General features: G+C 48.6%; 1 protein-coding gene across 5 annotated transcripts in view; it reads right to left on the bottom strand.

Moving 5' to 3' along the window:
- Positions 1-23,669, bottom strand: part of FAHD2A (fumarylacetoacetate hydrolase domain containing 2A) — a 134,401-nt gene that overhangs the window by 7,842 nt on the left and 102,890 nt on the right. For 4 of the 5 annotated variants that reach the window (XM_029604443.1, XM_029604440.1, XM_029604442.1 and 1 more), the window contains one exon: positions 18,521-18,608. The exons of the other annotated variant lie outside the window; for it this stretch is intronic. In XM_029604443.1, the coding sequence (XP_029460303.1) occupies positions 18,521-18,608 (88 nt within the window). The remainder of the gene's footprint in view (positions 1-18,520; positions 18,609-23,669) is intronic. 5 annotated transcript variants of the gene reach the window in all.

The raw sequence follows: 23,669 nt of genomic DNA, 5'->3' as shown, positions 1-23,669 counted from the left end.
GCTCTAGCTCCATCCTTGCCCGCAGCCACTTCCACCCATACCCTGTTCCAGTGTTTCTGAAGGTCACTCTTACCTCAATATACCTCAATTCACACTAGAGACTCAGCCGAGCCAGTTCCTCGTTCCAGAGACTTAGCCCAGCCTCACCGGACCACCCACACTTGCTCCAGCCCTTCTATCCTGTACCACTCCTGGAGGTGGTGTTCACCTCATCTTGCTACCGCCCAAATTACTAACATATTTTATTTATTTATTTATTTAAAACTTTTCTATACCGTCGTTTAGTAGTACACCATCAAACGGTTTACAGTTAGGCACAAATATGTGGTTTCTCAATTATCCATAGGGTGCCATTATTATATGGTTACATGGTTCAATAATATACTCTAAATGGGGAATGGGTGTGGTTACCATTTATGATTAACTGTCTTTCTAATTTAATACTCTAATTTAATACTCTGAGGTGCCTTTGCTGCTCAGTGCACATTAGCTTTTCCCTGTACGTACCAGGATCAGTCCAGGACACCTGGGTTGTGACTCCGCACCAGTAGATGGAGACAGACTAAAACTTGTGGGCGGAGCCATATATGCCCCTGTGCCAGTCACAGCCCCTCAGTCTTACTCTGTCTCCAGTAGATGGTGCAGGTCCGGTCACAGCCCTGCCTGCCCTGGTTCTGGTACTCCGTCAGGGTCGGTTCTTTTTTTATTCCTTTAGGCCAGTTAGGCTACGTTGTTTTCTGTTTGGGTAATTTTCCAAATTGTCCCTTAGGTCCCTTTCGCCCTGCCTCCCAGGGGGGTTGTGAGGTTCTGAGGGGACCACCCCCCCCTGGTTGAGGCCGCTGCTAGGGTCGAGGACCCAGCTGGCCTAGTAGCAGCGTCAGGGGTGACACCGGGGAGCCCGGTTCACTCACCCCTGCTGGATTAGGGCTCCAGGACCGTGGACAGCGACAGGTTTTTTTGTTAAAAAAAAAAAAAAAAAAAAAAAGGTTTCGTTTTATTTTCTGCCGGCTCTCTCTTGCTTCGCGGCGCCGCTCGCAGGGGGGGGCGCCGCCGACGGGGGGAGGCCGTTCGAATTTTTTTCTTCAGTTTTCGTCGCTCCTGCTGCTCCGTCTTCGCGCCTCTTCGCCGGCATGCCTCGCGGCTCGGTCTGCCGGGCCTGTGGCTCGGCGCGCGCGCGTCTTTCGCGCGAAAGTCTCTGCGCGGCCTGCATCCCGGGCGGAGAGGGGTCGTCGGGGGCGCCTCGGGGGGCTCGTTCTCGGCCCGCGCTATCGCCTCCGCGCGGGGGGGGGCGCCGTAGAAAAGCCCCAAGAGCTTTTCCCGATCAGCGCGGGAGTGGCGGCCATTTTGGCCACGGGCCGCGAAATGGCGCGGGAATCGGCAGGGCCTTCGGCCTTGCCTCCCGCGCTTTCCCCGCAGCGAATCGCGGTCGGAAGGGGTCCCTCGGGGGACACAGGGTCCCCGGGGAGTCCCGATGATTTTTCATCGGATTCGGGCTCTTTTTCGGAGGACCTTGCGCTTTTGTTGCGCAAGGTCCTAAAATACAAAAAAAGCAAGCGCGGCCGGAGTGAGGCTCGCAGAGCTCCACCGCTGAAGAGGTCCCGGAAGCCTTCGGGGGTCGCGGAGGGGCCCCAGGGCACCTCGCGGGGGAAGCGGCCTCCACGTGGCGTCCCACAGGAGGCCGACACCGATTCCTCCCCCGAGGAGGACGCTGATTCCCCTGAAGAGACCCAGAAGGGGCCCGACGATGTAGGAGCGGACGGCTCCGCTACGTCCGGCGTAGCCAAAGGCTCACAGGCTGTGGAAGGAGACGATCCCAAAGTGGTCAGGCTCTTCCGTAGGGATGAATTGCCACCTCTAATTCCAGCTATTATCCAGGAACTGGGAATAAACCCCCCTCCGGCGGTGGTTCGTCAGGAAGCGAACATGGATCCGGTCCTGTTAGGCCTCACGGGTCCAGCAGTTGCTTTTCCGTTCCATTTTTCCTCAACAGACATCATGTTCCGGGAATGGGACACCCCGGAGTTAGGGTTGAAGGTCAGCAAGGCCATGGACAAACTTTACCCGCTTCCGGAGGATGCGCTGGACCTTCTCAAGTTTCCCAAGGTGGATTCGGCGGTTTCGGCGGTAACGAAAAGATCTACTATCCCGGTTACGGGTGCTACAGCCCTTCGGGACCTTCAGGACAGGAAGCTGGAAGTACAGCTCAAGAAGATTTTTGAGGTTTCAGCGCTAGGAATTCGGGCCGCCATGTGTACGAATTTCGCTTTGAGAGCGGGCTTACGCTGGGCTCAGGTCCTTCAAGCCAATGCGGACCTTTCGGCAGACGAGGCAGCGCAAGCGGATAAGTTGGAAGCGGTAATAGCATATGGCGCAGATGCACTCCACGATCTACTGCGCACTTCGTCTAGATCCATGGTGGCGTCGGTCTCGGCTCGCCGCCTCCTGTGGCTACGCAACTGGGCGGCGGATGGCTCTTCAAAGGCTCACCTCGGGGCGCTGCCATTCAAGGGTAAATTGCTGTTCGGCAAGGAATTAGATGACTTGATGGCTTCCCTGGGGGAAAATAGGGCTCTCAGGTTGCCCGAAGATAGATCCAGGTCGCGGCCTTCCTTTTCAGCCAGGTCCCGCTTTCGTGGGCCCAGGAGGGCGCGGCCTCAAAGGTCGTCGGGGCACTCGTTCAGGTCTTCCTCCTCCCGTACCCCACAGTGGCAGCAGCAGCAGCAGCAGTCCTTTCGTGGGAGGCGTTTTGGTAGACCAGGGGGTGCCCTGGCCATCACGGCGCCCAAGTCTTCACAATGAAAGAGGGTCGGCCCTTCTCCCGCAGCAGCCTCGGCACGCTGTTCCCAACGTCGGGGCGCGGTTGCTGTCGTTCTACGAGAGATGGGCCGGGATAACGTCGGACCAGTGGGTCCTCACCGTGATAAGTCACGGCTACGCGTTAGATTTTGCTCGCATTCCAGTGGACAAGTTCCTTGTGTCACCCTGCAAGGCTCCCGAGAAGAAAGTGGCGGTGCTAGCCACCATCCGCCGCTTAGAGGACTTGGGAGCCATCTCCCCCGTTCCTGTCAGCCAACAAGGAAAGGGCCGTTACTCCATTTACTTCATCGTTCCAAAGAAGGACGGCACGTCCCGACCAATTCTGGATCTCAAAGGGGTGAACCGATGCCTACGCGTTCCTCGCTTCAAAATGGAGACCATCCGGTCCGTCATCGCCGCGGTCCGGCCAGGCGAGTTCCTGGCCTCCCTGGACCTCACGGAAGCGTATCTTCACATAGGTATCCAGCCGTCATTCCAACGCTTCCTCAGATTCTGCATTCTGGGTCGGCATTACCAGTTTCGGGCGCTCCCCTTTGGGCTCGCAACGGCCCCTCGTATTTTCACGAAGGTGATGGTCGTGGTGGCGGCTCAACTGCGCCGAGAAGGTCTCCATGTCCATCCGTACCTGGACGACTGGTTGATTCGGGCGAAATCCGAGGATCAGTGTCGGATGGCGGTGGCCAGGGTCCTCCATCTGTTGCAGTCCCTGGGATGGGTGGTCAACTTCAGCAAGAGTCATCTGACACCAACGCAGACCCTGGAATATCTGGGAGCTCTTTTCGACACAAAGCAGGGCAAGGTGTTTCTTTCCCTCGAACGGATGGTCAAATTGCAAACTCAGGTACAACGCTTGTTGTCTCTCCGCCAACCACGAGTCTGCGACTACCTTACGGTCCTAGGGTCTATGGCTTCCACGCTGGCGCTGGTGCCATGGGCGTTCGCTCATCTGCGACCCTTACAGTCATCCTTGCTTTCCCGCTGGAAGCCGGTCTCGGAGGATTTCCACCTACCACTTCCTCTAGCGGGACACGCGAGATCCAGCCTGCGTTGGTGGCTGGACCCCAGTCACCTTTCCGCCGGAGTCTCCCTCCTGGTGCCCAGTTGGACAGTGGTGACCACGGATGCCAGCCTCTCCGGTTGGGGAGCGGTCTGCCTAGGGAGCTCAGTTCAAGGCCTATGGTCGGTGTCGCAAGCCCAGTGGTCTATCAATCGCCTAGAGACCAGAGCGGTCCGTCTGGCCCTGCAGGCTTTTCTACCATTGCTGAGAGGAAAGGCGGTCCGAGTGTTGTCGGACAATGCGACCACCGTGGCATACATCAACCGGCAGGGGGGGACCCGGAGCCCCCAGGTGGCGGAGGAAGCTCAGCGCTTGATGGCCTGGTCGGAGCTACATCTCAGCAACCTCGCAGCGTCTCACATTGCGGGAGTCGACAACGTGCAGGCGGACTATCTCAGCCGTCATCGTCTAGATCCCGGAGAGTGGGAGCTGGGGGACGAAGCTTTTCTTCTCATTTGCGAAATGTGGGGAGTGCCCCACATGGATCTGATGGCCACGTGGCACAACGCGAAGGCCCCGCGATTTTACAGTCGACGTCGAGAGCGGGGGGCAGAGGGCGTCGATGCGCTGGTGCTTCCCTGGCCGACGGATGTGCTGCTCTACGTGTTTCCCCCATGGCCGATGATCGGCAAGATTCTACGGCGCATAGAGTTGCATCCGGCCAACGTGATCTTGGTGGCACCGGAGTGGCCTCGCCGGCCGTGGTTCGCAGACCTCGTACAACTGGCAGTGGCGGCACCCCTTCGGTTCCAGGGAATGGCGGCCCTACTCCATCAGGGCCCCGTCTGTTTGGAGGATGCGGATCACTTCTGTCTCGCGGCATGGCTTTTGAGAGGAATCGACTGAAGAGAAAAGGTTATTCAGATGCGGTGGTGGCCACGCTACTGCGTTCCAGGAAGCAGTCGACGTCTTTGGCTTACGTCCGTGTCTGGGTTGTCTTTGAGGACTGGTGCGTGCAGCGCGGGGTGGACCCCACTTCGGCTTCCGTCGCTGAGGTTCTGGCGTTCCTCCAGGCGGGTCTGGCCAAAGGTCTGGCGTGCAGTTCCCTACGGGTCCAAGTGGCGGCGCTGGGGTGTTTGCGAGGTAAGTCTCTGGCGATTCACCCGGATATTGCTCGTTTCCTTCGGGGTGCTAAACACCTTCGCCCCCCGTTACGTCTGCCTTGTCCGGCTTGGAACCTCAATTGGGTTCTCTCCGCTCTATGCATGGCGCCGTTTGAGCCCTTGAAACGCGCGACTCTTAAGGATCTCACTTTAAAAACGGCATTCTTAGTGGCGATTGCCTCGGCACGGCGTGTTTCCGAGTTACAGGCCCTGTCCTGTAGGGAACCTTTCTTGCGTATCTCTGAATCGGGGGTTTCCTTACGGACGGTCCCTTCCTTTCTACCGAAAGTGGTCTCGTCTTTTCACGTTAATCAATCGGTGGAGTTGCCCGCTTTTGCGTGTGGAGACTCCTCTGCTACTGAAGAGAGGGAGTTACGGAAGCTTGACGTGCGGAGATCCCTTCTCCGATATCTGGAGGTCACTAATCCGTTTCGGGTCACAGATCATCTGTTTGTACTGTTCTCTGGACCAAAGAAAGGAGCTACAGCGTCCCGCACAACGATTGCTCGTTGGCTCAAGGAGGCCATTGGTTCGGCTTACTTGGTCCGGGGCAAACCTCTTCCCGTGGGGCTGCGGGCTCACTCGACTCGTTCTCAAGCAGCGTCTTGGGCGGAAGCTTCTCAGGTGTCGCCTCAAGAGATTTGTAGGGCGGCCACCTGGAAGTCGTTGCATACTTTTATCCGGCATTACCGGCTGGATGTCCGGGCTACCGATTCTGGGGGTTTTGGAGAGAGGGTACTCCGAGCGGGACTCTCTGCTTCCCACCCTCAGTAGGTTGCTCTGGTACATCCCAGGTGTCCTGGACTGATCCTGGTACGTACAGGGAAAGGAAAATTAGTTTCTTACCTGATAATTTTCGTTCCTGTAGTACCAAGGATCAGTCCAGGATCCCGCCCGCAGTGCTGCGCTGAAGTAATGGAGAGTCCGCTCTGTGTTTTTGATTTGCTCTGTTCCGCTTGTTCGCTCTCTCGGTTGGAGAGTCCGTTTCCAGAAGGGGTGTTTCTTTCCCCGTTAGTTAGCGGTATCTAGTTTGGTTTACTTCTCTGGTTGTGTTCTACTTTGACATTCCGTAAGACTGAGGGGCTGTGACTGGCACAGGGGCATATATGGCTCCGCCCACAAGTTTTAGTCTGTCTCCATCTACTGGTGCGGAGTCACAACCCAGGTGTCCTGGACTGATCCTTGGTACTACAGGAACGAAAATTATCAGGTAAGAAACTAATTTTCCTTTCATATCTCATGGTATACTGCTGTCAGATTTCTACACCCCAGCTGCAAGACTGCATTTTTTTGGCAATTTCTGTTCAGTGTGTTCACTGAGGAAGGGCTTGAAGTAGGACCACTGCAAACTGCCATAAATAGGAATGGAAGTAAAGCAGACCTCAAACAATTTTCAGAAGACTGCATTTGCAAGTAGCTAGTATAACTAAAAGTAGATAAAGCAATGAGGCTGAACAGGATACATCCAAGAGTATTAAAAGAAATTAGAGAAGCTCTGGTAGTTCCAGGGCTAGAGCCACGCAGATGTGGTTACTCGTCATAAAGTGGGAGGTTAGAATGATAGCCCAAGTAGTCTGACCTCAATACTGAATAAATACTGGAATTGCTACTAGAACAGAGGATAGTGCAGTTTCTGGAATTCAATAGATTACAGGATCTGAGACAGAGGAAAATTGGTTCTTATCTGCTAATTTTCGTTCCTGTAGTACCACAGATCAGTCCAGGCAATGGGTTGAGCCTCCTGTCCAGCAGATGGAGACAGAGAAAAACTGAAAGGGTATCCTATATCAGGACAGAGTCCATCTGCATCCCTTCAGTATAACCGTTATCAAAGCAGAGAAATATAAAGATAACTAGTATAAGATCAAGCAAGCAACAAGTAACTGGTAATTTGAACAATTGAAAACACTGAGAAGAACTGCTCTTATATATATATATATATATATCCATCTAGTAGATACTTCCGGTGCCTTAAAGGTCTGATAGGAAGCAGGTAGATCCAAAATGCTGTAAAGAAGACAAAAGGAAAACTTTGAGCGGACGTATCACAAGTACATGGGTGGGAGTCTGGACTGATCCGTGGTACTACAGGAACGAAAATTAGCAGGTAAGAACCAATTTTCCTTTCCCTGTACGTACCTGGATTAGTCCAGACAGTGGGATGTACCAAAGCTTCCCTAAATAGGGTGGGACAGAGACAGTCCCACTCGAAGCACCTGTCCAAGCGCCAAAAACTGGCGCCTGGACATCGCGGCGATAATGACGAGCAAAAGTATGCAGAGACTTCCAAGTAGCTGCACTGCAGATTTCCTGCGGAGAGACCGACTGACTCTCCGCCCAAGAAGTAGCTTGTGAACGCAACGAGTGGGCCTTTAAGTCCTCCGGAACCGTGTGGCCCTGAAATATATATGCCGACGCAATCGCCTCCTTTAGCCATCGAGCAATCCTAACCTTAGAAGCCTTGTTTCCCTTATTTGGGCCATTCCATAAGACAAAGAGATGATCAGACTCTCGAAACTGGTTTGTAACCTGTAAATATTGCAGTAGTACTCATTTTACATCACGATGACGCAGGTCACCCCCAGGCGTGTTCGCAATGTCCTCAGAAGAAAAGGCCGGGAGTTCCACCGACTGATTGACATGAAAGGAAGACACAACCTTCAGCAGGAAGGAAGGTACCGTTTTAAGGGTGACCAATAAGAACATAAGAAATTGCCATGCTGGGTCAGATCAAGGGTCCATCAAGCCCAGCATCCTGTTTCCAACAGAGGTCAAACCAGGCCACAAGAACCTGGCAAGTACCCAAACACCAAGAAGATCCCATGCTACTGATGCAATTAAAAGCAGTGGCTATTCCCTAAGTCAACTTGATTATCAGCAGTTAATGGACTTCTCCTCCAAGAACTTATCCAAACCTTTTTTGAACCCATCTACACTAACTGCACTAACCACATCATCTGGCAACAAATTCCAGAGCTTAATTGTGCATTGAGTGAAAAAGAATTTTCTCCGATTAGTCTTAAATGTGCTACTTGCTAACTTTATGGAATGCCCCCTAGTCCTTCTATTATCTGAAAGTCCTCTCATGATCTTAAAGACCTCTATCATATCCCCCCCTCAGCCGTCTCTTCTCCAAGCTGAACAGCCCTAACCTCTTCAGCCTTCCTCATAGGGGAGCTGTCCCATACCCTTTATCTTTTTTGTTGCCCTTCTCTGTACCTCTCTCAGATAATGGCACTGCCATTATCTGAAAGAAGCCTAACATGGCCATACTATCTCCTGAATCAGAAAAACGTAGGAAGGGTTCCCTACAAGACAAAGCTTGGAGCTCCAACACACTCCTGGCAGAGCAAATAGAGACTAGAAAAACGGTCTTAAGAGTCAGATCCTTGAGTGTTGCCCTCCGGAGGGGTTCGAAAGGCGCCTTGCAAAGAACCCGAAGCACCAAGTTAAGGCTTCACGAGGGGAAGTAGCCTGGACGGGCGGATTCAAATGCTTGGCCCCCTTGAGGAATTGAACGACATCGGGATGAGCTGCCACCACGTAACCATCTATACTGCCTAAGAGGGACCAGAAAGTGGAAACCTGTACCCGCAAGGAGTTGAAAGACAAACCCTTGGAAAGGCCATTCTGGAGAAAGGAGAGGACCTGGGATACCGGAGCCTTGCGCGCCAGCACTCCGGACTCGGCACACACATTCTCAAAAACTCTCCAAACCCAGACGTAAGCGAAAGAGGTAGAAGGCTTACCCACCCACAACAGTGGATATAGCTTCCTCCTTATATCCCTTCTTTCTCAGTCGCCACCACTCAAAAGCCAGGCCACTAGACAAAAGTGATCTGCCTGATTGAAAAATACTGGACCCTGACGAAGCAGGTGTGGAAGATGACCGAGGTGAAGAGGAACATCCATCGTGAGGTTCACTAGATCTGCATACCACGGTCTTCAGAGCCACTCTGGTGCTACGAGAATGATGGGGCCCCGATGAAATTCTATTCTTCTGAGTACTTTTCCCACCAGAGGCCAAGGAGGGAACACGTACAGGAGAACATCGTGAGGCCAGAGAAAAACCAGGGCATCCACCCCTTCTGAGCAGTGCTCCCTTCTGTGGCTGAAGAATCTGGGAGCTTTCACATTGGTCAGAGTAGCCATCAGGTCTAAGTGGGGAGGTCCCCACCTGTGGATGATCAGATCCATCACTCCGGACAACTCTCACTCTCCGGGGTCGAGATGCTGAGGACTGAGAAAATCAGCTTGAACATTCTCCTTCCCCTCAATGTGGGAAGCTGCCAATCGTTCCAGGTGACGCTCCGCCCAGGCAAACAGCTTGCTGGCTTCCAGAGCCACCAGGCGACTTCTGGTGCCCCCCTGCCGATTGATTTAGGCTACCGTAGTGGCATTGTCCAAGAGAACCCGCACCGCCTTGCGACAGATCAGGGGTAGACAGATTTTGAGAGCCAGCCGGTCCGCTCGGGCCTCCAGGTGATTGATGTGCCAGTGGGATTGAACTGAGGACCAGTATCCCTGCGTAGACTAAGTTTGACACACCGCTCCCCAGCTGGAGAGGCTGGGGTCCGTCGTAACAATGATCCACTGAGGAGTCTGCAGGGGCATCCCCTTAGAGCCACCATTGCATGCTGGCGATGGTAGAGGTGTCCAAAACTGCTCAGACATCGGCTTCCAGCAGGACAGCAAAGCTTTCTGTAATGGACGCATATGTGCAAAAGCCCAAGGAACCAGATCGATAGTGGAAGCTATAGAACCCAGGACCTGAAGGTAGTCCCAGGACGTGGGTAGTGAGAGGAAGAGAAAATTGCACACTTGATCCATGAGTTTGGGCGCCCGAGCGTCGGGCAGCGACACCTTGCTGACCCAGGTATCGAAGCGTGCTCCCAGGAATTCCAGGACCTGGGAGGGCTGGAGATTGCTCTTGGAGAAGTTGACTATCCACCCGAGGGAGGTGAAGAAAGCTGTCGACTGCTGACCTACAGAGAGACTCCGGCTTGGCTCGAATGAGCCAATCGTCCACAGGTAAGGATGGACTAGGACTCTGTCCTGGCGGAGAGCGGCCGCCACCACCACGGCCTTGGTAAAAGTGCATGGCGCGGTGGTGAGACCAAACGGGAGCGCCCGAAACTGGAAGTGTTGTCCCAGAATGTTGAACTGGAGATACTTCTCTGATGGTCGAGGCATATCAGTATATGCAGGTAAGCCTCCGTTAAGTCGAGAGAGGCCAGATATTCGCCTGAGCGAACCTATCACCGCCCTTAGGGGCTCCATTTGGAAATGGGGAACCTTGAGGGCTCGGTTGACTCTCTTGAGATTCAAGATGGGACAGAAGGAGCCGTTCTTTTTGGGGACAATGAAGTAGATTGAATACTGGCCGGATCCTTGTTCCTCCACCGGGACTGGGACTATGGCTTTGAGCTCTTGCAATCTGACAAGAGTCTGGCAGACCACTGGACGCTTCTGACTTCCGCAGGGAGAGACTATGTAGAGGTCTGGAAGGTGCTGAGCAAATTCTAATGCGTAACCTTTCTCTATCACCTCGAGGACCCACTGATCTGACGTGATTTTGACCCATTACTCGAGAAACAGGGACCATCATCCACCTAAGTTGGGAACGGAGGAATGGGCTGGCCGTATTTCATTGGGGACAGGGCTTTGCGGTCGACGGCCACGAAAGGAATGAGACCAGGACTGGGATCTGGAGGAAGTACCTCTTGAGAAGGATCCCCACGCTCTGTTGTTATACCGGCGCTGACCTCTAAAGCGAAAGTGCGAAGGAAAAAAGGACTTAGACTGCTTCGGGCGGTCCTCCGGCAGCTTATGAATCTTTGGTGAGGACCCTGTTCAAGGTCCTCACCAAAAAGCAACTTACCCTTGAAGGGAAGTGTGCCCAACTGTGACTTGGAGGAGGAATCCGCCGACCAATTGCGCAGCCAGAGAAGACGTCTGGCCGACACAGCTGAAACCATAGCCCTGGCCTGCACCCAGAGCAAATCGTAGAGGGCATCAGCCCCATACGCCACAACCGCCTCCAGCCGTCCTGGGTGTTGAGCAATTGTTGGACACATCTGAGACTTGCCCGCTGCATGAGACTGCTGCAGATTGTCGCCCGGACTCATAAGGCCAAGACTTCAAAGATTTATTTATTTATTTATTTAGGGTTTTTATATACCGACATTCTTGATATACATATCAAATCAAGTCGGTTTCCATATAACAAAACTGTCGCCGGTAAGGCGTTACATTAAACAATAGACAGAGTATTGAACAGCGAACGTGCAGCGTTACATTAAACAGTTAACAGGTTATTGAACACAAGAACGGAAATCAATAAATATTAAATATTAAATGTAAAAAAGATATATAAAATAGGCGACAAAAAAATTCGTCAAATAACATGAATAAATGTCAAGATGCGCTTGAGATACAGCTCCAGTTTGCGGTCTTGAATATCTTTCATCAGTCCATCCTAAAGAAAGCCCCCATACTTCAAGACTTACTCACTGACTCCAACCCAGATATCTGTGCTATCACAGAATCCTGGCTAAAGAACTCAGACCATGTTTTTATCAACCAACTCCCAACACAGGCATACGACATTTTCTCCATCCCTAGGCCCAAAAAAAGAGGAGGCGGCATACTCCTTGCAACCAAGAAAGTCCTTAACCTCAAGCTACAGACCAGCTCCCCCCCCCCAAAACTTGAAATTGGCCTTTTTAAATCTAAATTCTTGCAAATCTGCCTCATCTACGCCCCCCCTGGCACACTTGAACAGGACCCATCACCACTCATTGAATACATCTCCGACAACATAAAGTCAGACACACCCGCAGTGATACTCGGAGACTTCAATCTCCACGTAGACACCCACCCCAACACACCTGCTTGTGAAACTCTACTTCTTACCCTCAAAGCTCTGGGCTTCAGACAGCTAATCTCTGAACCCACACACAAAGCTGGCCACACCCTCGACCTCCTCTTTGTAAACACATGCATTACAGTACCCCAAACACCCACCACCACCCCTGTCCCATGGTCAGACCATTTTCTCATCAATGCCCACCTCACCATCAATACTGATACACCAATCGCAAGCTCACTTAAAAAAACAATTTCCCTCCGTAAACAATGCTCCTCGGAGGAACTCTCCCTAGCATTCAGCGAAGTAAGTGAAAACCTCGACTTAACAAACCCAGACACTGCCCTTCTATCTTGGAATAAGTCCATTTCCAACATAGCCAATGATCTTTGCCCCATAATCCATAAAACTATAACGCCCACACATACCGAGAGAAAGCCATGGTATACCGATGAACTTAGAAAACTAAAACAAGACCTCAGAACCAAAGAACGTACCTGGCGTAAACAGCCTACACCCACACACAAAATGTCCTACAAACACACATTGCATTCTTACCGACAAGCAACCATCCACGCCAAACGCGACTTCTACGCAGTAAAAATCCACAGTTATAAATTCAATCCAAACGCCTTATTTTGCCTTGTTACGGAACTCACAAAGTCCCCCTTTCCATCCTCACAAGAAACAAACAGCATAGAGAAATGTGAGAATCTAGCCGACTACTTTCAAAATAAAATCTCCAAAATTCTAACACGCCTACCCCCTAACCCCGTACCCACAGACCCACTACCAATCAACAACAACACTAACCTCAACTCCCTTGACACTACCTCCGTAATGGAAGTGGAATCCATACTAAAAAAGATGCGACCATCCACTCATAGCGCAGACATCATCCCATCAAAAATCCTACTCTCCATTCCCTCCGCCATTGCAAGACCTATAGCAGATATCGTAAACTGCTCCATCACTTCCGGGAAAGTCCCCGACCCACTTAAACTCGCCATCGTGAAGCCACTTCTAAAGAAACCCACCCTTGACCACAATGACCCTGCAAATTACAGACCCATTTCCAATCTGCCCTTCTTATCTAAAATCATGGAGAAAGTGGTTAACACCCAACTCTCCGATTTCCTAGAAGAAAACAATATCCTACACCCCACCCAATATGGTTTTCGTAAAGACCGCAGCACCGAAAAACTCCTACTCGCACTAACGGATACCGTTCTCAAAGGCATGGACCACGGACAATCATATATACTCGCCCTCCTCGATATCTCAGCCGCGTTCGATACCGTAAATCATCAAATCCTCTTATCACGATTAGCAGAGATAGGCATCTCAAACACAGCCTTATCCTGGTTCTCCTCATACCTAGAACATCGCAAATACTTAGTCAAGCTCGACGACTTTGAATCCACACACATTCCCCTCACACAAGGGGTACCCCAAGGCTCCTCTCTATCCTCCACCCTCTTCAATATATACTTACTCCCCCTCTGCCACCTCCTCTCTAAACTAGGACTAAAATTCTTTCTGTACGCTGACGACGTACAAATACTTATTCCAATTCAAAAATCCATCAGCGAAACCCTTCAATACTGGGAAACATGCTTGACATCCATTAACTCTCTCCTCTCCAATCTCCATCTAGCACTTAACACATCGAAAACAGAAATCCTCATCCTAGCTAACCAACCCCTCAACTCAATCCACCAAATGACCCTCGACGCCTCACAATATCACACACTACCGCCCTGTGTCAGAGATTTAGGAGTAAGCCTAGACAATCAACTCTGCTTCAAATCCCACATTAAATCACTCCTAAAAGGAGGCTTCTACAAACTACAAATCCTCAAAAAACTTAAGCCCCTTCTCCACGCCCATGACTTCCGCACAGTTATGCAAACCACCATACTTACCAAACTCGACTATTGCAACTCCCTCCTCTTAGGACTCCCCGCCTCTACCATTAAACCACTCCAAATTCTCCAAAATGCCATGGCAAGAATCTTAACAAACACCAGAAAAACTGACCACATCACTCCCATACTCCAAGACCTCCATTGGCTCCCCATCACCTTCCGTTCCCAATATAAAACACTTACCATCCTCCACAACACACTACACAACAACAATTCACCCTGGCTTGAAGACATGCCACAATTCCGTCAATCTAACCGCCCCACCAGAAACTCCCTTGCTGGCACTCTCCAAACTCCCTCACTTAAAATTGGACACCTCACCGCCACTAGGGATAGAGCCTTCTCCATTGCGGGCCCTACCCTCTGGAATTCCCTACCCGTCACACTCCGCTTAGAACCATCCCTGAGCCATTTCAAAAAAGGAATCAAGACCTGGCTCTTTAAACAAGCATACCCTAATTCCACCCAATCCTAGCCGATGTTTACCCATTTTTCACCTTAATCCCAACCTAGCCTATACCCTTACCTGATACTTTTCAACCACCCCAGATCTTCCCCCCCCCCACACCCCCCTCCCCTACAACCTTCCCCCCCCCCACACCCCCCCCCTCTGTAACCGTCACTGTGTATCAAGTGCACAAGCCCCGCGCTACTGCAATCAAGTTCCACATGCTAAATATGTCAAGTGCACATGCCATGTAACATTGTATATTAGTTCATTTGCATATATAACCCTAACCGAATGCAAATAGTTGTATCGCTGCTTGTTAAATATCCTCTCTTTTACTTATGTACTCACCCAGTTACCCCCTCCCCTGTTCATTGTAATTTCCTTTCCTTCTCAGTTTTTTGTAAACCGACATGATGTGTCCTACGAATGCCGGTATAAAAAAAAGTTATTAAATAAAAATAAAATAAAATCTTTCAACGCCAAGGCTCCCACCACTGGGATGGTGGTGTGTTTGGTGACAGCGGAGACGGACGCGTCCACTTTGGGAACTTTAAGCATCTCTAGGCATTGATCAAGGAGGGGATAGAGCTTGTCCATCGCCCAACCCACTCGGAGTCCCGCTTCTGGAGACTCCAATTCCCTAAGGAGCAGTTGCATGCGCATGGGATGAAACGGGAATGTACATGAAGGAGCCCTAAGTCCCGCCAGGACAGGGTCCACGTTGACTGGCATAGAGGCCCTAGTGGAATCCTCAGGGGGAACTTCAATTCCCAGCTCGTCCAAGATGAAGGGAATGAGCGGCTCCAGCTCTTCCCTTTGGAACAAGCGGAGAACACGCGGATCATCTCCCTTGAGTGGAGGACCTGGTAGCAACAAGTCAGAGTCTGAATCAGGATCATGGACCGGGGACGGCTGGGAGGGGTCCGGGACCAGGACCCCCGGCACCACCCTGACCCTGACGGAACCCTGCCCATCTGGAACAGCAGGAGGCTGTGGATTAGGCACCCGAGGGATTTTTGCTGGAGAAGGGCCTGGAAGGGATCCTCCTCCTCCTGCAGGCTAGCCAGATAGGATTTGTGCATTAAAAGCACAAATTCAGTTGAAAAACGAGGCCTGGATTTCCCGGGTAAGGGGGAAGGGGGTAAGGAAGTAGGGTCAGGAATCCCCTCCGGGGCATGTACGGGAAATCCAGAGGTAAAATAGTTAATTCAGGCTCCCCTCCGTCCTGCAGCCCCGAATCCAATGATAAAGCTGTCCCCAATAGTCCGCTGTTCCCGCGGTTTTTCGTGAGGGGAACGACCTGGCCATGCGCTTAGGAGCCCGACCCTGGGCTGCCGATCTTGTCGCCGCCGTGGAGGGACCCTCCCCACCCAGCAGGCACTCTGAGCACAGCCCATCACGGGTCAGCCGCGAAGCAGGCTCCCCGCAGGCTAGGTAGGACGCAGAACGCGGCATGATCAAAGGCAAGAGCTGCCGCGAAGGACATCAGCTGAGCTAGGCTGCAATGGTAGGTGAGAGCAGGCGAATGAACCCTGCACGCTGCCTTCCCGGTAAGCAGAGTAGGGAGAAACTAAGCTTGTCTGTCTGTTCAAACAGGTTTATTCTTATTAATTTATTTATTTTTACAATTGCAGGGGAATTAATCTTCCCTACTAAAAGACCAGAGGTATTGAGCGTCTCAAGGGTCAGAGCAGTCAGAGAGGGGGAGTGACTGGACCACCAATATCGCCCCAACAGACAAGCAGGTCATTGGGAAGGGAATCCTAGGCTGAATAATCAAGGGGCAAGCCCCCCTAGGACCCTATAAGAGCAAGGAGACAGGACTGTCTCCCTCAGAGCAGAAGTTTTGAATCGAGACAAAGAAAACTTTGCGTAATCAAATTTTCTTTTTTTAATTTATAAAATTATAGGTAATACTTGCTTGATCCTACCAAAATATGAGAAGAAAACCTCACAGGGAGAAAGGGAACCACAGGTTCAGCTGCCTGCATCTGCTGGAGACAGAGAAATGCTGAAGGGATGCAGGGTGGGCTCTGTCCTGATATAGGATACCCTTTTCAGTTTTCCTTTGTCTCCATCTGCTGGACAGGAGGCTCAACCCACTGTCTGGACTGATCCGGGTATGTACAGGGAACATGGTTTTACCAGAGGCAGGTCTTCTCAGATGAATCTAATCAATTTCTTTGCCTGGGTGACCACAGTTTGTTTATTTTAAAATGTATATGCTGTGTTATACTAGAGTCTAAGTGGCTTACTATTAAGTACATACATAGTTGCATACATCAGTATAGACAGGTAAATCACAACTTAAAATAAACAACCATAGATTCAAAGCCCTAAATGTCACACAAAAACAGCATTTAGGTCATTATATGGGAGAAGTGCATTAGTCAAGATGATCCTGATACCTAAAATATTATATGTTTTGCAAATGATCCGTCTTGTTCTCCTTAAAAAAAGACAGTAAGCTAATAAACAAAATGTTCAAATTTTTTCTGGAGGACCTGGAAAGTGAGGCTTCCTATAATGAAATTACAAGTTCCCAAGGAGGAGGGAGGATTGTCATACTCCAATCTCTGCTATTACAATATGGCTTATTTTATGATAATTAAGGGACAATGGTTGACAGGGCTAATGTAGCCCCTTCATTTAAAGTATGTTATCAATGCAAAAGCTAACAGTTCTATTTTCAAACCTCTTTTATCCCTCTTGAGATGTTCGATTTGGTATGCCTGGAAATTTCTTCAGTCTTTATTAGGATTGCCTTGGGAGGTATTGTTTGTTAACCTTTAGTAGGTAATCCAGACTTTCCACCAGGAACTATATATCAATCTAGATAAATGAGGCTTGACAAACATGCTGCAAATGCGCAGTAGAAAGCAGCTCTACTGCACATGCACGGAACAGATTGCTCTGAGTGACGTGAGCGACGTGCTGCCCCAAGGCCGAGATCGGACCAGGGTATCACAGAAGGGAGGAGGAAAGGGCAGTCAAGTCGCCGCTCCGAGAAACGGCTCCTCCGACATGTTAACAGCCTGCGCAGGGACAGGAGGAGGAAAGGGCAGAAGTGTCGCCGAGCCCGTCCGTCCGTCTGCCAAAGGGGAAGGGGGGAGGGAGTTGGGACGGCCGGAGCAGATCTAAATCTCGCCCGTTTTAACCATCACGCAAAGGGATAACAGCCGACCCTGGTAGAAGAGAAAAAGAGGGAGTGGAGGAGGGCTGAAGGAGAGGGAAGGGGTTGTGGATGAGGTGAAAGGGGAAGGAAAAGGAAGATGAGAGGGGATGGAAGGAAAAGGGAAGAGGATATGAGTGAGTAAAGTGGGAAGGGTAAGAGGTTGTGGAGTAGAGAGGAGAAGAGAGCGGCTCTGACCGACGGAATTTCGCCCGTTTGAACGGGCCTAACGGCTTGTCTAATATATAAGCAAATGATAACAAAGGGATTTGTTGATATACAAGCTTTTATTGATTATACGTACAGGAAATGTACTTTCCTTTGTATACTGTATGTCATACTCATATCTCAGTGAGGATATTGTTATGACTACCAACTGCGTAGTTATATTTCTACTATTTGCAGCATTAAACAAAAGTACTCTTCTGGGCCCTTTTTACGGCTATTACATATGTATGCCAAGAGACGTAATTCTATGTCTTCAATGTACAGGTTCTTACATTTAAATAAACAGTATAATAGCTCTAGGGGCATTTCTGAAGTGAGATTTTGATTTAGCTATTCAATGTACATTTTCAACTCTAACCAGCTATATTTAGGTAGACAACTCTGGTTACATGTAGCCAGATAACTTTAGGATGTTTCTCCTATCGAATATACAGGACAAGTTATCTGGCTGACTTTAGCCGGATAACTTGTCCACTCACTTGCCTACTGAATATGAACCCAACATGTCTTGAAAGACGCAACCAAGCGTACCGTCTCTAACAAGCATCAGATTCTTTTTGTGAAAAAAAGGCAAGAGAAAAAAATGTTAGAACAAAGAGCAAAAATAGTAGGCTTCTCCAACCAAAGAAGAAAGAGAGCTGATAAATAGAATTAATAGTTGACTATTGGTGCTATGTCTTGAATAGAACTGAACCCTAAATTATAGAACTCTGAGCTTGGGAAGCTTCTCAAGAGTGCTATGCCACAGGTCACCTGACTCATCAGTGGGAATCTAGACATATTTGGAGATTTTCTATTTGCTGATAACGCTGGAGGAGTTCTACTAACCTAGAAAAACAAGAAATGGAGTCCTTGCTAAATTATTCTTTTGGGGGTGGGATTATGATAGATTTTACCTTAAGAAAGACAGGAGGATTGCGGAAAACTCCAACACCTGGCGGGGTCCCTGTAAGAAAAACATCCCCTGGATACAGCGTGACAAACCTGACAATGAAATCCAATAAATGAAAGCATTACATTCAAGCATAGGACCTTGGGGCAATAAGAAGGAATACAAAATTTAGATTGCATCTCTTGTTTGTAAGGTAAAGTTAGGCTAGACACAGGTTTTTCTCATTTACCAGAAGACAGAAACAAATAATGAAAGCTTTGCTGGAAATAGCCTACATATAGAAGTGTTCCACCTGCAGCCTTTCAGTTTTTCCTTCTCAAAGCAACCTCCCCCCCCCCCCCCCCACCGTGAGCAAGGGTAATCTAAAGATAATCAAAAACCTCTTGGTGAACCCTCAAACAAACTGAACCCCTTAATAAAAGGGTATGAGAACCAAAATACAACAATTAAATGTACTCTGCAAAGATTATATACACAGATGAGCAGGCTACAGAACAGACGGGAGGGATTCTGGCATGGTCTGGTAGGATTCAAAGAAAGAACATCAGTAGGAAAGAAACCTAATTTTACCTTCCTCATCATCCTTATGAGACCAGTCCAGATGCATGGGATGTATCCAATCTGGGAAGAAATCTGAAAGACTTGCTCTCAAAAACACCAGCCCCAGAGAAGTCTGTCTTGAATTTGCACTTCCAGATGATAAATGAAAAAGGAATGCAATGAAGACCAAGTTGCTGGCCTACAAATCTCCTGCAGCGAAACAAAGTGGTATTCTGCCTAAGAAATCATTTGGGTCCTGGTGGAGTGTGTCCTGATTCCCTCCAGAACCACTATCCCTATGCAAATATACACAAAAGCAATAGCTTATTTAATCAATCTAGCAATAGTACTGTTATATATGCCTTCTCTCATTTTGTGTGTCCATCTCACCTCCAAAAAGCATTTGTCATTTTCAGATATATTAACAGCATCCCGTATATATCCAGAACATAGAGATCCACAGAACCTGACCTTTTAAAACCTGTGAATTACAACAATTATTACAAGTGAAAAGAGGAAAAGGATCTCTGCACAATAAGGCCTGTATCTTGGAAATGCATCTTGCTGAACAAATTGCCAGCAGAAACACAGTTTTCAAGGCGAGATCCTTCAGTGAAGCCTCTCTGATGGGTTCAAAAGAAGCTAGACCCAAGGTTCAACACCAGATTGAGATTACAAAATGGGACCAGCCTCCTAATTGGAAGCCATAATTGCTGCAGGAATTTGACCATATCTGGATGAATCACAAAAACCTCCTCCAAATCTCTCTACTATTACAAGACAACGCCACTAATATGTACTTTGAGCGAATTCAAAGCAAATTCCTTCTGCAAGCCTTTCTTCAAAAAGGAAAGAATATCTGATATTGATGCCTTTAATGGAAAGATTCCCATCTCCTTACACCAAATCTTCCAAACACGGACACAAACTATGGAAGTCAACCTTTTCCTAGCCTGGAGCAATGTGGAAACCACTTCCTCAAGTAACCCTTACTCCTTAACCTTCTCCTCTCAAAACCAGGCCGCGAGACAAAAGCAAACCTACTGCTCACAGATCACCAGACCCTGACGTAACAACCCTTGTACCTAGTCCAACATCAAAGGTCTCTGAATGATGAGCCTTATCAGATCTGCAAACCATGATCTTGGGGGACACGAGAATCAAAAGCCTTCAGTATCCATTTGCTATAAAGTTCTTGTTCTCATTTACAACTTACTCAATTATTACTCTTCAACATCGCTCGCATGCACATTACACCTTTACAAACCACCAAGGCAGTTAAGATTTGCAAACAAAAATGTACTGGATGTTCTGACCCCAAAACTTGCAAGACTCTTCCAATTTTTTCTGCCCCCTATAAAGTTTCTTCAAAGGGAAATGCATTATATTTGATTTTTGCTGGTGGTACGATTAGTTATTGCTTTTTCATTATGTATGTATAAATGCATTTTCATTTTCTGTATGTAAATTTGCTTGACTTGCTGTAAAGTTTAAAATGATTAAAAAATAAAATAAAAAAAAAAACAAAAAACTTGCAAGACTAGATGTGACTAGAAATTGGGCTCTCTCAGTTGCTGGGCCGTGCTTATTGGACAGCTTTCTACAGTCTCTCTGAGCCTTACCTACGACTAAATCATTTATAAAGGCTTTAACAACTCATCTTTTCATGCTTGCTTTTAAGGACTCTGGGCCTGCAGTACTGTAAATGATTAACAATTTTGTTTTAAATAATTTTGGGTTCTTGCATTATGTAAATTTATTACTATTATATTTTTATGTACGCAATGTAAAGCGCCATGAAAATCTGATTGAAAAGCATGGTTGAAAAAATCCTTTTAAATAGATAAATAAATGATACATCCTATCAACACCCAAGAGGAAAGACATACAGAAGAACCCCTAAGAACATGTCATACTGCGTCAGATCAAGGGTCCATCAAACCTAGCATCCTGTTTCTAACAGTGGCCAATCCAGGCTATAAGCACCTGGCAAGTACCCAAAAAATAAGTCTATCCCATGCTATTGATGCTAGTAATAGCAATAGCTATTTTCTAAGTCAACTTAATGAATAGCAGATAATGGACTTCTCCAAGAAGTTATCCAAACCTTATTTAAACCCAGCTACACTAACTGCACTAACCACATCCCCTGGCAACAAATTCCAGAGATTAATTGTGCGTTGAGTGAAAAAGAACTTTCTACAATTAGTTATGCTAATTTCATAGAATGCTCCCAAGCCCTTCTATTATCCGAAAGAGTAAATGACTGATTCACATTTACCCATTCTAGACCTCTCATGATTTTAAACACCTCTATCATATCCCCCCTCAGCCATCTCTTCTCCAAGCTGAACAGCCCTAATCTCTTCAGCCTTTCCTCATAGGGGAGCTGTTCCATCCCCTTTATCATTTTGGTCGCCCTTCTCTGTATCTTCTCCATCGCAACTATATCTTTTTTAAGATGTGATGACCAGAATTGTACACAGTATTCAAGGTGCGGTCTCACCATGGAGTGATACAGAGGCATTATGACATCTTCCGTTTTATTTACCATTCCCTTCCTAATAATTACTAACGATCTGTTTGCTTTTTTGACTGCTGTAGCACACTGAACCGATGATTTCAAAGTATTAACCACCATGACGCCTATATCTCTTGCCTGGGTGGTAGCTCTTAATATGGAACCTAACATTGTGTAACTATAGCATGGGTTATTTTTCCCTATATGCATCACCTTGCACTTATCCACATTAAATTTCATCTGCCATTTGGATGCCCAATTTTCCAGTCTCACAAGGTCCTCCCCTGTAATTTATCACAATCTGCTTGTGTTTTAACTACTCTGAACAATTTTGTATCATCTGCAAATTTGATTACCTCATTCGTCATATTCCTTTCCAGATCATTTATAAAATATATTGAAAAGCACGGGTCCCAGTACAGATCCCTGAGGCACTCCACTGCCCAACCCCCTCCATTGAGAAAATTGTCCATTTAATCCTGCTCTCTGTTTTCTGTCTTTTAACCAGTTTGTAATCCATGAAAGGACATCGCCACCTATCCCATGACTTTTTACTTTTCCTAGAAGCCTCTCATGAGGAACCTTATCAAATGCCTTCTGAAAATCCAAATACACTACATCTACCAGTTCATGTTTATCTACATGTTTATTAACCCCCTTCAAAAAAGTGAAGATTTGTGAGGAAAGACTTGCCTTTGGTAAAGCCATGCTGACTTTGTTCCATTAAAGCATGCCTTTCTATATGCTCTGTGATTTTGATCTTTAGAACACTTTCCACTATTTTTCCTGGCACTGAAGTCAGGCTAACTGGCCTGCAGTTTCCCGGATTGCCCCTGGAGCCCTTTTTAAATATTGGGGTTACATTATCCACCCTCCAGTCTTCAGGTACAATGGATGATTTTAATGGTAGGTTACACATTTTTACTAATAGATCTGAAATTTCATTTTTGAGTTCCTTCACAACCCTGGGGTGTATACATCCAGTCCAAGTGATTTACTACTCTTCAGTTTGTCAATCAGGCCTACCACATCTTCTAGGTCAGGGGTCGGGAACCCATGGCTCGCGAGCCAGATATGGCTCTTTTGAGGGCTGCATCTGGCTCGCAGACAAGTGTCACCACACTTTCCAGTCACCCGCTGACCCAGCTGCTCCCCGGTCCTCCTCCGCCCGGGCTTAAAATGCTGTCAGCCCGGGCGGAACGCGGCAGGACAGCTGGAGTCAGCGGCACCTGCGTGCTTCTCTTCTTCTCACCCCCCGCGGCCCGGAAGAGGAAGTGGTGAGCATCGGGTGCGTGCGCGGGAAGAATAGACCACGCTAGTGTGGTCTCTTCTTCCCGCCCCCCCCCCCCCCCGTGGCCCGGAAGAGGAAGTGGTGAGCATCGGGTGCGTGCGCGGGAAGAATAGACCACGCTAGTGTGGTCTCTTCTTCCCGCCCCCCCCCCCCTGTGGCCCGGAAGAGGAAGTGGAGAGCATCGGGTGGTGCACGACGAAAAGAAGACTGCAGCGCGGCTCGGAGGAAAATGAAGAGCTTCAACCGCGGCCGATGGGACTCCGCCTCCGCGAGGGCTGAAAATAAAGGAGGTTAGCGTTGGGAGGAGGCTGCTGCTGCCGCGAGTTCCCGGGGTAGGGGTGGGGGAGAGAGAGAGTGAATGAACGAGCAAGCATGTGTGTTTGAGATCCTGTGTGTGTGTGAGTGAGAGATTGCATGTATGTGAATGATTGAGAGAGTATGTCTGTGATTGAGAGCCTGCCTGTGAGAGAGAGAGCATGAATGTAAGTTTACCATTGGGAACCTGTATGTGTGTTTGTGACTGAAAACCTGTTTGTGTGAAAGAGTATGTGTGTATGATTGAGATCCTTTGTGTGTGAGAGAAATCATGTGTATGTATGATTAAGAGCCTGTGTGTATAAGTAAGAGAGAGATCATGTGTGTCTGTGTGTGATTGAGAGCTGGTTTAGGTGATGGAGCATGTGATTGAGAGCCTGTGTTTAAATGAGAGAGAGACCATGTGTGTCTGTGTGTGATTGAGAACTGATTTAGGTGAGGGAGCATGTGAGTATGTGATTGAGAGCCTGTGTGTAAATGAGAGAA

This window comes from Rhinatrema bivittatum, chromosome 5 (genome assembly GCF_901001135.1).
Source record: "Rhinatrema bivittatum chromosome 5, aRhiBiv1.1, whole genome shotgun sequence".
NCBI classification, from domain to species: Eukaryota; Metazoa; Chordata; class Amphibia; order Gymnophiona; family Rhinatrematidae; genus Rhinatrema; species Rhinatrema bivittatum.
The sequence above is the reverse complement of the archived record's forward strand: the minus strand, read 5'-3'. Positions and strand labels throughout refer to the sequence as shown.